At 37.1% G+C, this 14,566-nt stretch overlaps 1 protein-coding gene and 1 long non-coding RNA gene across 2 annotated transcripts; both read right to left on the bottom strand.

Annotated features, from left to right (window-relative positions):
• Positions 1–1,065: 1,065 nt before the first annotated feature.
• LOC118482012 lies at positions 1,066–4,757 on the bottom strand. The gene is made up of 3 exons (XR_004866783.1): positions 4,622–4,757; positions 2,491–2,568; positions 1,066–1,380 (listed from the first exon to the last, which is right to left on the bottom strand). It is a non-coding gene; the product is annotated as an uncharacterized LOC118482012 (long non-coding RNA).
• A 4,638-nt stretch (positions 4,758–9,395) lies between these two features.
• On the bottom strand, positions 9,396–11,986 carry LOC110875372 (sufE-like protein 2, chloroplastic). Its single transcript, XM_022123568.1, has 2 exons — positions 11,982–11,986; positions 9,396–9,942 (listed from the first exon to the last, which is right to left on the bottom strand). The coding sequence occupies exons 1-2, from the start codon at positions 11,984–11,986 to the stop codon at positions 9,396–9,398; spliced, it is 552 nt and encodes a 183-aa protein (XP_021979260.1).
• Between the last annotated feature and the right edge of the window lie 2,580 nt (positions 11,987–14,566).

Here is a 14,566-nt window from a genome sequence, read left to right on the forward strand (position 1 = left end):
CACATTGTTTTACATGAACATTTCTACTAGGCATGTTTACTTAGCATTCCTAGTACATGGTTTTCACATGCTACATTGGTTATGACATTGGTATGTTAAATCGGGACAATAATACATTCATTAACATTGATCACGCCGCTCGGACTTATGTAATGGTACCATAGGAATTGACAACTCCCGTTTCCGACTTCCTAGGTTTGTTTGGAAGTTGGGAATGACAGAATCCGACTACATAACTTTAGATAAACCTTTAATTCGTTTAAGGGTTTGTCGCCACAGTCGCAAGGCTTGAATGTACAGTCGCAAGGCTTGAATGTATGTGATTAACATTACTGCATAAATGTTTGTAATCATAAAGCATTGTTTTTCTGCAAAGCATAACATTTGATTTAAACTTAGGTTTATTCAAAAACATTGTTTTGTACATTTTCTATGGGGTTGAGTAACTTCTAGTTATTCACCATACATGACATTTATTTTCACATTTGACATCATTACATAGTTAAGTAGATGATTTTCTACTTGCTATGCATTTCATTGGTTATACACGATACATATTACACATGACATTATACATGGTTTATACATGAACATTTTGAATTTGAACATGACATTTCGGTTAGTTATTGATAAGTGACTTATGTAACGGGGCTATGTGTTATATGGTAAAAGCATGGTGGATACGCCGCTGGTACTTCCTATATATAAGTGCTTTTATCGTATTATACATCGTTGCGTTATATAAACCACTTGGGTAGAACATGAAACATTTCATACATAAACATGACATTGTTTTACAAATTACATATTTTATACAAATTCACTTCTACTTGGTTATTTATTTAACCATGCATTATCATTTCATCATCATTTGATTTTCATTGATTTTCACATGGTTTTACAAAGGAAAACATTTTCAAGATTCATGACATCATTTTATTTAAACACTTCTTTCAAAAACAAGTCATGAATCTGCATAAACAAAACTTATGTATCTCACAAGCATTTTTATGCTGACGTACCTACTTTTACATGTGTTTTCAGGTACTGATGCATGATGTGTGTGCTTCACTTAGGCGGACTCGGGCCTTAGTGACTTAAAAGACAGTTATTATGTTATTTTAGTTTGAACTTAAAGACAATGTAACTTTAATTTTAAATAATACAAAACTTTGTTTGCCTTGGTTGTTGAAACAATAATTCTGTCGCGACTCACCTCCCCGGCGTTTCCACCGCGGCTTTTCGTTGTTTTACCGCGGCCGGGGTGTGACAGGAGACCATATTGCATTCTAACGACGCAAGATATCTTGTTTGATCATCCTTTCAAAACTCGTCCACTACTTTCCGACATCAACTAACTTGGACCCAACGTTATCATACCTGCACTTTTCATTTCATTTTCAATAATAATAACACGGTTAGCAATCACGAAATCTCCACATATTGAAACACAACATCTTAACAGAAACACCTACCGTTGGTATACATTTATTGGATTACAACACGAGTATAACTTTTTATATGTTCATGTACACACATAGGAATTCATACTACATATATCTACCATAAATCTAAATGCCCATCATTGCATATAATCCAATTCACTCAAACACATATAAAATGCCATACCTATTCATGCATACAACTATCCGACTAAAGACATACTTTTAAAAACAATTTCCTTCCTTACACGTATATAAACACATTCTATCTCACTTGTGCATTCATGTTTTAAACACATAACCATACACAACCTACGTATAAGAATCCACGATCATTATTCGTTTCCCAACACGTAGCCGTCTACCATTCCATCCTCTCCCGCACCTTGATGCGTGTTTTCGTTCGAGATTTATTCCCTTATGTTTATACTTTTACATGGACATGCGTTATACAAGTCTAATGTAGTACAAGGAGCTTTACGGACACCTTACGGAGTACCAAGACAAAACTAGGATTAACCGGACATGCGAAACAAGGAAACCGGAAACCAGGATCAGACATTGTGTCGCCAATGGGCTAAACCCACGTTGGCGACGCGGCCTGGTCTTCCGCGTCGGGGTACAAAGGCCGTCAGCAGAGGATTAAGGCGTCTGTACAGGACGCAACATCGGCAATGCAGGGATACCCCGTCAACAACGTGGCTCCTGCAATGTCGATGCTGAAATTCTTGTTTTGACCCGTTTGATCGTACCAAGCGTTTCCAACCATGATTAATCTACCATTCACCCAAAACGACCCTACCTGTGTTCATTCCATCATGATTTACCTATTTGTTGGTGAATCCCATTCTTTTCACAATTCAAAACCATTACGTAATAATAATGATTTCGTTCGGAAATCACCTACCGACTTAGTTAACTATTTTTGTCCCGCTACAACGAGGCTTACCACAGTACTTCTAATAATCATTCATTCTTACATTACTCCCAATAATACACATACAACAATTTACATTAATTACTAATGAGTGAGTTTGGATTCACTTACCTTTAGTGTCTGTTTCGTACTTGCTTCCTCGCATCCTTTCCGTTAGCCTTCCATGCTTCCACCCGCTTTGACATGATCCTATACTTCCATGTCATTATAGTTACCACATTATTAGCATACACGCACATTCTAAATTACATTCATTTCACATTCATATTTTTATATTGACCTTTACTAGTCAAATACCAACAACACAATGCATAAGATAGCAATCACATCTTTTCATTCCACATAATTCTTTATGTCATCACATATAACACTTATTGATATAGCATGTGCCTTGCAATTTCCCTAACGTTACATTTGTTGCCAAATGCCTTACTATGCTATTTATGCACAGTTGACTTTTTAGAAAGTCAATTGTCCATTATATGAATTATCAACTAAAGCTCATACATTCTCAAAATTAGTAGATTATACTACGGACATCGTACACATTTCATACTCATATAGTAATACGCATACAACTACATAGTCACTTAGTTACATACGTACACATGACTAATCATTTTCATTCACACTAGCAATTTCCATGATTCTTCAATTATCACATGACCCATACTTAGCTATCTCAATATCATTTCTTTCTAGAATCTTATGTGCTTCGCATTTTACTTCTTAATCAAAATTAGGCAATCTCTCAAACATGTGGTGAGCATCATACCACTCAGACACAAGGTACAAGTTCCAAGTGTGTCATATTAAAAAATCTCAATTTCCACATAAACTTCATAAAATAATACATTCCTCATGTTAATTTACTACCAAATACACCATTATCACTTTCTATGCACATCTATCCACTACTTGTGTACACTTTCACATATTAATGCCATATAAACATTTCATCAAACACTTGGTGGGCGTACTACTTTTTAATCATAACTAGAATTACGACCCGTCGCAATGCGGCGGGGATTCTTTAGTTATAACTAAATCGATTTAGGACGCGCACATTATGTTGAACCTGTCAAACGGGAAAAAAATAGACGATGTAAAAACGTTCACCCACACACGCACGTTGCGTCGTGTTAACTCGCAAAATTTAGAATGAAACGTAAAAACGCTAAACCAAAGACGCACATTGCGATGTGTTAAGTCACAAAATTTTGAACGAAGCATAAAGCGAAAAATTTACGGAAAATGAAAACTATAAAGGAACAAAGTTGAAAGTAAAAAAAGTTGTGAAGATAGATTGCAAAAGATAAAGTTTTGTGTTAAAAGTAAAAAAACAAATAGTTTTGGATTAAAAGTAATTTATTAAACACTTTTGGTGAAAAGTAAAAAAATCAAAATTTTTTTTTTTTTTTTTGAAAAACCCTTAAAGCCAACGTTACAGCAACCATATGCAAAACCATTTTTTTTGAAAAACCCCCCAAAGCCAAGATTACAACACATAAGTAAAAAAAATCAAAGTGGTTAAATCGCAAAAGATGAAAACTTTTGAATTAGAAGTAAAATATCAAATTAATCAAAGGGGTTAAATTACCAAATATTAGAACTTTAAACTTAAATTGTCAAAGATTAAAACTTTAGGGTTAAAAAGGAAACAAAGATTAAAAATTTTAAATTTAAATTGTCAAAGAATAAAACTTTAGGGTAAATTGTCAAATACTTAAACTTTAGGGTTAAAAAGGAAACAAAAATTAGAAGTTTATACTTAAATTGTCAAAAATTAAAATTTTAGGGTTAAAAATGAAAATTTTCTTTTTTTGAAAGACTCCCAAAGCTATATTTACAATCAATATATGCACAAACTTGTTGCTTCTTTATATATGTTTTAATATACAACCCATTCATGCTTGATTATCTAACTCATGCCATCAACATTCATTTTCTTACTAAACAACAAGTATCAATCACACATAATTATCACTCATAATAAAATCTCGAGTTCTTCCAAATCATTTATATATAAACCATTAACCATCAAAAACCCCAAGTTATTGAACATGGATTCTTACAGTAAAACTCCTAATTGAGATGATTAAATCATTATTGACACTAGATTAAGTGCGTCTAAGCCCAAATCCAACCATCCCATTCTTTCAATTCACCCAATTAAGGGAAATTTCTCAAAACCCACTAATAAGTTCACCCAAAAGATTCAAGAGGTAATTTGGGTACTTACTTGATGCTTAGGAGATGATGAACACTTCAAAACTCATAGATTATCCATGAAAAATTTCAAATTCCTTCTCTTCTCCTTCTTCCTTGATTCACTCAAGAACACACACTCACACACACACACAGACTATGTGTGTGTCGACCACCCTTCCCCAAAACTACTGACCATTTATTTTTATAACCAATGTTACACATTGACCCCTCCTAAATTGATGTATTCCCCCTTTTTATCTAACTTTCCTTTTCTTTCTATTTAACACATATTCTAACTAAGTTAATTAGACTAGTTAGACCACTTCATGCTATATACAAGAAACTTACCAGTAACCAAACATTTGGGTTTTTGGGCATTATAATGCATGAGGTACAACCAGTAGAAAAACAAGTATATGGTAAATTGATAATATATAAATGTGTTTTAAATTATAATATTTGACTTGAGGGTGAGTTTCAGCTACAAAGTCTAAATTTCCTAAGAAGTGTAAAAAGTCATAAACCACTATAGTTTGAGCTATAAAGCACACCTAAACCCACAGATAATGAAGTGAAGGTTACTAAACACCATATTCAAATCCTAATAGTTCATCAGAACTTCAAACACACCATCGTAGAACTATTAATATAAAACACAACAACCTAATCAACATAGAACACAATAATGTTTGGCATTCCATAATATGGGCCTTATCATCCAAAACACAACACAAAACCTAAATATATGATGTTTAATCTTCATTATGTTATTTGTGGGTTTTTTGGTGTGTTGTATGGTTGGCATTATAGTGTATTATGACTTTTTACACTTTTTAAGAAATTTGGACTTTGTAGCTAACTCTCAACCTTTCTTGAAACTATTATTATTATAAGTATTTTCTCTACTCCTTTAAACACTAATATTTAAGACTTGTGGATTCGAATTTAGAATTTTTATATATGTTTTTGAATAGCTAAAATAAATGCCCTCTTCCTAGAAACATATCTTTGTTATTACCTTTCTCCAATAAAAAGATATATAACTTTTATTTTTTAAATCTAAAATAATCAACATAATTATAAAATATTTAACTTTTAGGTAGTATCTACATATTTTTAAATTCATTATGACGTAATTCGATTTTTGAGCCAGTTCGACTAGTGAACAGATAGTACAACTAGTTTAATAAGTTGTACGGTTTTCAAAACAATGATCTAAAAGCGTGTGTTAAACCTAGCTAGTGAGTGGTGAAGGGAGATCACTGCCACGTAAACACCAATAGGGCTATCATTTTTACCCGAAACCAAAGCCATTTGAACCCGAATTAGTGAATACTCAAAAAATCCGTCTCGAATAAGCTAAATGACACCAACCCGAACCTTAAATGGTTCAGTTTTCAGTCATTTTTCCTAGCAAAAAACCTAAACAACCCGACTCTAAAAACCTAACCCGAGACCTGAAAAAAACCAAACATTCAATGTATGTTTGATAGATGTGTTTTGGTTTGGAATCTTTAGCATCTATAAAACATTAAGTTTTGGGACTATAGTTTGTTTTGAACTTTTGAACATTATCATATCATATTGTCAAATGATGTTTGAATTGATATTTCTTTAGTTGCATGATGAATTTGATGATATTAAGTGTGAAAAATATTTGTTTTCATTTTACATCTGAGCCAGAAACTGAAACTGAACAACCCGACATGAACTGACTCGAACCAGAATAGTCTAAACTTTAATTGGGCCGGTTATTGGGTCACTTATTTCTAGTCAAAGACGCAAACAACCCGGCCCATGAAACTCAAAATTCGAAAACATCACTATATGCCACATAAGCAGAATCAACATTCACTCACTCAAAAGATGTTATACTTAGTGACTAGTGAGTGATTTTTTTTTTCAAAATTTTAATATAATTTATTTATTATTTTTAAACACTTGATTTCAATTGTTTTTAAACAATTACTTATTAAATAAAAATAATTCATAAACAAAAGATTATTATTTAAACTTTAAAAACATCCCATAATAAAAATAATAATAAAATCACTAAAAAGTTAATTTACTAAATTCCATCTTATCCCTCATCTTTTTTTCCAGACATTCATGATATGGTTCCGTCAAGTGATTGAGTTGGCCCTAAGTATCTTAAAATCCTCCCTATGTTTTATGTTTTTCTTGATCTCGAGCTTTTGCAATTTAACGAGTTAAATTGCATCATTGTATCCACTAAGTTTTTCCTATTCTGATTTTACTCGAGTACACTTGACGTTGTTGGTCGTTTCCTTTTACTCTTCAGGACAGGCGTTGCGGTTCCTCACCATCCATCCCATTGAGGTTAATATAACAATGAGCATCTAAAACAGTTGGACTATAATCATTTGAATATGATATTTTTATCCTTTTTGAAGAAGGACCCATCTCTAGCACCGACATTCATTTGGAGAATTCCTTAAAAATTTTCAAATCTGTAAAGGCGTAAGTGTTGCGCCATGGTTGTTATTATAATGTCTCTAGCCAAACTGAAATTTCTGCCTTAACAAAACCACTTTTGGATTGTTGTAAATTCATTCGACTTTGACACGCTTTACCATATGTCCCTCTATTTCGAGGTTAAAATGTCATTTGTGCGCTATGCTTCATGTCCCATTGTATTATCAAAATGTTCAACAATGCAATTCCATAAGCTAGTATATGATTGATTATTACTGATCTTGGGATCCTTGGATACATTCTAGAGTCTATTTTTTTGTTTCTTCTTTTTCACGAAGTCGGTAGTGTTTAGGATCAACTTTATTATAGTGTTGTGTTCGAGAACAAAATAGTGTTTGCTTTGGTGATCTTTGGATTCTGAGAACTTGTTGATTCCGTCCTGCGAATGACAAAAGAGGACGATCAAATTGTGGGTAATAAATTCTAGTGGATCGAGTGGGAAAAGGCTATTTGGTTCGAGTTGGGATCATTTGGATTCGATGAGTTGTTTGGGTGCATGGGGTTTTTTGTCAAATAAAGATTTGTAGTGATGAGAATACCTTGGTATAAAATAAATATAGATTTATGTGATATTTATAGGTGCTTTTTAATTTTTAATATATATAGATAGATATATATTAATGTAGCCATTCACAACAGTCAATTTTTTTTTTATTTTTTTATATTATAGTCATTTAACAAGCGTGAGCACACTCACTAACCCATTACTCACTGACCAATCACGCATATAGGGTGCAGTGTTCCAATAAGCGTAGGGATGTTCAAAAAACTCGTGGCTCGCAACTCGCTTGAAACTCGCTCGGAAAAAAGCTTGAAGAAAGCTCGGCTTGAAATTGGCCTGGTTCTTAACGAGCCAGCTCGGCTCGGCTCGGTTTGTAAACGAGCCGAGCTCGAGCTTGGTCTGGTTCGGATCATGAACTCGTGAGCTGGCTCGATAAGGTTTACATCCTTTATTTTTTTGTCCCAAATCGCTTACAAAACAAAAACTAAGGGAGTATTTCCCCTACAAAAGCAGGTAAAGACAATGTACAAATTGAATTAACTATTTATACTTGCATATTTAGCCATATGGTTAAATTAAATGGAAATTATGGCCCTTATCTATGAAGAAATTCATTTTAAGGGTTGTTTAAGTAGTAAATTTTGCGGTTTTTTGTTAGTTCGAGCTACATCGAGCCGAGATAGCTCGAATTCTAATTGAGTTGAGCTCGAGCCTCAAATCTCAGCTCGATTTGAAATTCGAGCTTGAGCCGAGCCAGCTCGAATCGAGTTCGAGCTGAGCTCGAGCTGGTTTAGCTCGGCTCGATTCGTCTCGTTTACAACCCTAAATAAGCGTGAGTCGACGTGGCCCACCCCCTCTCCCCATTCACAATGCATAACACATTGTCTAACAAATATGCATGGCACATCAAAATTCAATAAGAAAATACACATTGAATTATACAAACATGTGTATGAATATAAGATATGTGTAAGTCGAGAATAGAAATTATAAACTTTTAAGAATTAAAGAATGAAAATTGGTTGATTAAAAATTGCAAAATAACATTTTAAAACATGTATCTTGCACAACCATCATGGTGGGAATAGACACGGATGGAATGTATAAAACTACATGGTGAAGTGACCCTAGAGATTATATTTTTTGAATTTAATATAGCATCTATATTTTTTCCCATCTCTTGGTTGCTTTAAGGCCTCCAACGAAGCTGAATTTGGATTGCAAATGTTGTTCTTTTGTCACACATTACTAGTTTAAATCGTTAATGTCATTTTTATAATTACTAGTTTTGTTGTGTAGTTGCTAGGTCTCAATCTAATTCAGACTTTGATGCCGATGGTGATCGTATCCATGAGTTTAGTGTTGAGAAATTTAGTCCTGTTGTGAAAATATTATGTGATTTTCACTTTTTCAAAAACCCTGTATATCTTGTCCTTCTTCGTTCTTCTATTTTTTTTTAATTTAAAATAATTAAAAAGTAAAGAAAATAATTATTAGTATATATTAAAATAATAAAAGTATTAAAAAACATATCATGAATCCGTTTTGTGGTTCTGATAGAACATGGATAAATGAAAAAATGATTGCCACGTGGCAAGTATTGAATGGGGTGATTGCCACATGGTAAGTATTGAATGGGGTATGTACTATTCATTAAGTTGGTTGTCATTAGATCTTTGATATAATGGTTGAGAGCAATAGGGGGCAAATTCTATAATGTGTTTTATTTTTTGGATTGATTTGAAAATTGATGGGGTAATAGAGTCTTTTATATCCACTTGAAAATATGAAACTGTAAATCATATCCCTAGAATTTCGAATCCTCTTTCTTCTCCCAAGTATTAACCCTAGAATCAACCTTGGTTCCATGCAAACCAACAACATTCAAATCCCCCAAATCTTCCGTCTTCATCCCCAAAACTTCTTCCGATTTCGCTCCATCGAGCACCGAAATCAAGCACGAACAAAACGCTTTCGTAATCTCCGAATCACTATCCGCCAAAAACCTCATCGTTCCGTCTGAATCCATCCTCACATCGAGCCACACCTGCGCCGTGCATCCCATCACTCGGTTTGCCGAAACCCTAACCGAGTCGTCGAGCTGCGGCAGCTGACTCGCGTACTTAATAAGTCGCTTGACGCGGTCAATCGGCTCGGATATGGAATTGAATTCGGCTGCGACAGTTTGAAGCTTTGAATTCGCAGATGTGACAGGAGTGACAGTAACGGTGGAGCATGAAAAAGTGGATATAGGGTTTGTAGAAATTGAAATTGGTGGAGAAGAAGGATGAATATCAAAGTTGACGGGTTTGAATAATGGGAGACGGAGTCTGGTGTCATCATCATCATCGATACTGCAGTGTCTTTAATAGTGTTATATACTTATTGAATGGTGTTATATAATTATTGATTGGTGTTATATACTTATTGAATGGTGTTATATACTTACTGAAAGGTGTTTGATCTGTGTAAAATGCGACATATAAATTACATCAAATGAGGCATAAAACTAACCCTTTTTAAGTACTAATGTTGGAAAAAGTGTGCTTTTGTCTTCCTTTTATATTTTCAGGGTAAAATGAGCTTAAATGAACAAAAGAAACAAAAATGCAGCCAAATCTAACAATAATACAAGACAAGGACTAAGCGTGGCATGCCGAACCCCTTGGCAGCATCTTCCCAAGCAAAAACAAGACATGAGAAGGCTGAACACGCCCCGTGCCCATCGGACAGGGGGCGTGCCCAAGTGTCTGCAGAAAAGACAAAGTTGTAGAAGCTTCTATTTCCCAACACGGGGGCGTGCCCAGCGGACACGGGGCCGTGGTCAACGCTAAGATTCGCATAATCCAAGCAAATCTTGATAGTACAGATACGCTTTTGCACACGGGGCCGTGCCCAGCGGACACGGGGGCGTGGTCAACTAATGCAGACAAACTGCAATTAATGAAGAAAGAGAAAGTGGATGGACACAGGTGTGACAACTCGTATTTAACCGTCTTTTGTATTACGTGTAACTATATGAACATTTATGTGATTACGTGAATTTGATTAGCGAATAAATACTGCAAGTTACGTGATTGCATGTGAGTGTGTATATTGTTCATAGAACCGAATAGTAATTTGGCTACACAAGCCCATTCGGGCCACACACACATCCGACTCGAGACCATGGGGTGGCCCAAGTGAGGGTTCGGCCCATCCCCTAATCGTATACACTTTGAGATGTAGTAACTATCTCACTCTTTTACCAAACATCCTAACACACAAACCCTAGAACTCCTTCTCTCCCTCTCTCGTTTCCTCTTGAAGCCGGCGATAGCATCACTGTTAACTCGAGACCTTACGAGTGTTAATCTCCTAATCCGGTTAGTGAATGTTTACGAATTCATGTTTGATGATGTTGTGATGTGTGTGTACTATGATCTTGCATGATGATCTAGGGTTCTTGTTACATGATTGATTTTTGTTCATGATAATCGTCTCATGTAAATATTGATTATGAATTATATAGGATGCATGATTTAGAACCGAGTGAATATGTATGTGAAATCGGCTGCATGTATGATTGGTAATTTGTTAATCGGTTCGAGTGTATGCTTGTTAATCCGCTGTGATATTATGATTTGTGAATATGATTTAGGTTGCATGATAGCCTATGACCTTGTTAATCACATGATCCGATTGTTACTGATTCTGGAATTGATATGAATGTTTGAATATTGAAATAATTGTGTTTGATCTGAATTATGAAACTGCCGTATATGTTTGCTGATATTACGGAATAATTGTTGCTGATTAATTATGGAAATCTGTTACACGTTGTCTCGATCAGGGTTGCGAGTCGAGAACCCTTAGTCTCGACTCGAGACCACCATACCGACACAAAACAGCACAACTCGAGACCAGCATTTGCGAGTCTGGTTGCGACTCGAGACCGTGTAGTCTCGACTAGACCATGATGACTCGAGATCTCCTTGTTGCGACTCGAGACCCCGAAACCAGTACACCTCGAGACCGACTAGTCTCGACTCGAAATCGTTAGTCTCGACTCGAGACCGTGAACACTTGAACACTATTGGACTTTCACTGTGCGAGCCCAACTGATTGGGCCGGAAACTTGGACTTGTTACGTGGTTTCTATTGAACTGCTGCGAATACTTGTGCATGCCATGTTTATACTTCTGTACAATACGTTTAGGACATACGTGTTATACTTGAATACGAACCTGACTTTTATAATAACCATGTTAGGACGTGGTTGATCACTTTATAGCTTAACCGAACTTTGTGTATCTGCCGAGCAAACCAAGGTGAGTTCACACAGCCAAGGCATGGGATTCCCGGGTTGGGAATTGGGTTGGAAGATGTGAAATGGATATTTACTCGTACTTACGCCATTGCTAGACTATATACCATCGTCCTCAGGTTAGTCAGGACACTTAAGTAAAACCTACGTAACTAGTATCTACCACTGTCTCCCGGGTCGGGAGGACACTTACGTAAAACCTACGTAAATTCATACCTACAACTGTCTTCCGGGTCGGAAGGACACTTACGTAAAACCTACGTAAACCCCACGCGTACCACTGTCCTCGGGGAAGGGCACTCACGTAAAACCTGCGTGACCTTGTACGTATTCCTATTCTCGGGCTAAGAAGAACACATGGTTGCAAATAGTCTAGTAAGAATAAACATGGGAAGCCCCCACTAGTAATAAATATAATCATGGGAATCCCCCACTATTAGTACATACATACATGGGAAGCCCCCACCTACATGAACATACGATTTTGCTATTTCGAACTTACTTTCTGTGAACTCGCTCAACTAGTTGTTGACTCTCTACTACATGCCTTGCAGGACCTTAGGTGCTTGCACAGGGAGGAGCAGGTCGTTGTGGAGCATGGATCGTGGATACCATGTTATACGTTTTAACACTTGAACTTATTACATACATTGGGTTTTCATATTATGCTTCCGCTACTTAAACAAAGTTTGGTTTGAACATCAATTGTATTGAATTGGGTTTTACGAACTACTATAATTATTTTACACTATGTTCAATATGATTGATGGCTTGATCCTGGTCATGTCACGCCTCCAAGCGGTGGTACTCCGCGTGTGGATTTTAGGGGTTTGACAGATTGGTATCAGAGCCATTGGTTATAGAGAACTTGGTTTTAATATGGGGAAAACGTTTTTATTAAAACCAGACTATAACCAGTACAGTGCTCACGATCCACAACGACGCTTCGCTCCACGTGCAAGACTCAACATTCTAGGTAATAAGGTTTATGTTTATTGCTTACTTGCTAGATTACATAGAACTTTGCTCGTAGTATGCTTAGATACACATGACACTATTGCATGAGAATACCTATGTGCTTACACTCTTCTGTCATCGGACTACTCGCGAACCATTCTCACTTATGCTACTTTTACTATGAAGATCATGTCTGGACGTGTTAACATGACTCAAGCCCAGTTGACGGCTCTCATTAACGAACAAGTTGTTGTGGCACTTGCAGCCGCACAAGCAGGAGGTATATCCTGTAGTTATAACTCACACAAGGATCTTTAGGTCCTACACTCCTAAACCAACTCTTGTGTTTAACCTTGCCCTATTCGTACACAATAGGTCAACACGCACCGCAACCAGTTTGCACTTTCAAGAACTTCATGGATTGTCGTCCAAGTACATTCAGTGGCACGGAAGGAGCAGTGGGACTACTCCATTGGTTCGAAAAGCTCGAGTCGGTGTTTGAGATGTGTGAATGCCCTGAGGCTCGCAGGGTGAAATACGCCACTGGTACTTTGGAAGGAATTGCGCTAACTTGGTGGAACACGCAAGTTCAGATTTTAGGGCTGGCAGCTGCTAACGCCACCCCTTGGAACGATTTTAAGGAACTGATCAAGCGAGAATACTACACGCGTGATGACATCCACAAGTTGGAAGTGGAGCTTTATCACCTGAAGATGACGGGGTCAGAAATCGAAGCTTACACGAAACGGTCGAACGAACTGGCTATCTTGTGCCCAACTATGGTGGATCCTCCAATTAAGCGCATTGAGTTGTATCTCAAAGGTCTAGCGCCAGAAATCCAGAGCCACGTGACATCGGCTAATCTCGAAAACATCCAGGATATTCAGCGACTCGCTCATCGCCTCACTGATCAGGCAGTGGATCAGGACAAGCTACCGAAACGTATCAGCGCTACTACTGCTACCACATCAGCCGCTACTCCTGCTACCCCCAGTGACAACAAAAGAAAGTGGGAAGGGGATTCTAGCAAAGGTTCATCAACAGTTCAGTCTCAGGCTCAGCAACAAAAGACTAACCACTACCAGAGTCCTCGCCAACAGTCTTCTGGTAGTCGTGGGCAGAGAAGATATCAGGGAAATCATCCAAAGTGTCACCACTGTAACAGGCACCACAGCGGCCAGTGCAACAAGGGTCGTTGCCAAAGGTGTATCAAGATGGGCCACGAGGCCAAGGACTGTAGGAGCCCACGGCCCGCGAATCAGAACCAGCAACCGCAACTACCAGCTCCACAGAACCAGCAACAGCAGCAACAACGGGGCAACAGAGGATGTTTTCAGTGCGGGGCTGAAGGCCATTTCAAACGTGATTGCCCTCAATTGAACGAGAACCAGAATCGCAACAACAACAACAATCAGGGCAATGGTAACAACGGTGGGAACAATAATGGCAATGAAGCTAGGGGTCGAGCTTTCGTGCTGGGTCAGGGCGACGCAAGGAATGATCCCAAAGTGGTCATGGGTAAGTTTCTTCTCGACGACTTTTACGTTACTATTTTGTTTGATTCGGGTGCGGATACAAGTTATATGTCTTTGAAAGTTAGCCAAATGTTAAAACGTACACCCACACTCCTAAACACCAAGCATGTTGTAGAATTAGCTAACGGTAAGAGTCTAGAGGCCACACAAATAGTTCAGGGTTGTAATCTTATCCTCGTG

Source organism: Helianthus annuus, chromosome 9 (genome assembly GCF_002127325.2).
Source record: "Helianthus annuus cultivar XRQ/B chromosome 9, HanXRQr2.0-SUNRISE, whole genome shotgun sequence".
NCBI classification, from domain to species: Eukaryota; Viridiplantae; Streptophyta; class Magnoliopsida; order Asterales; family Asteraceae; genus Helianthus; species Helianthus annuus.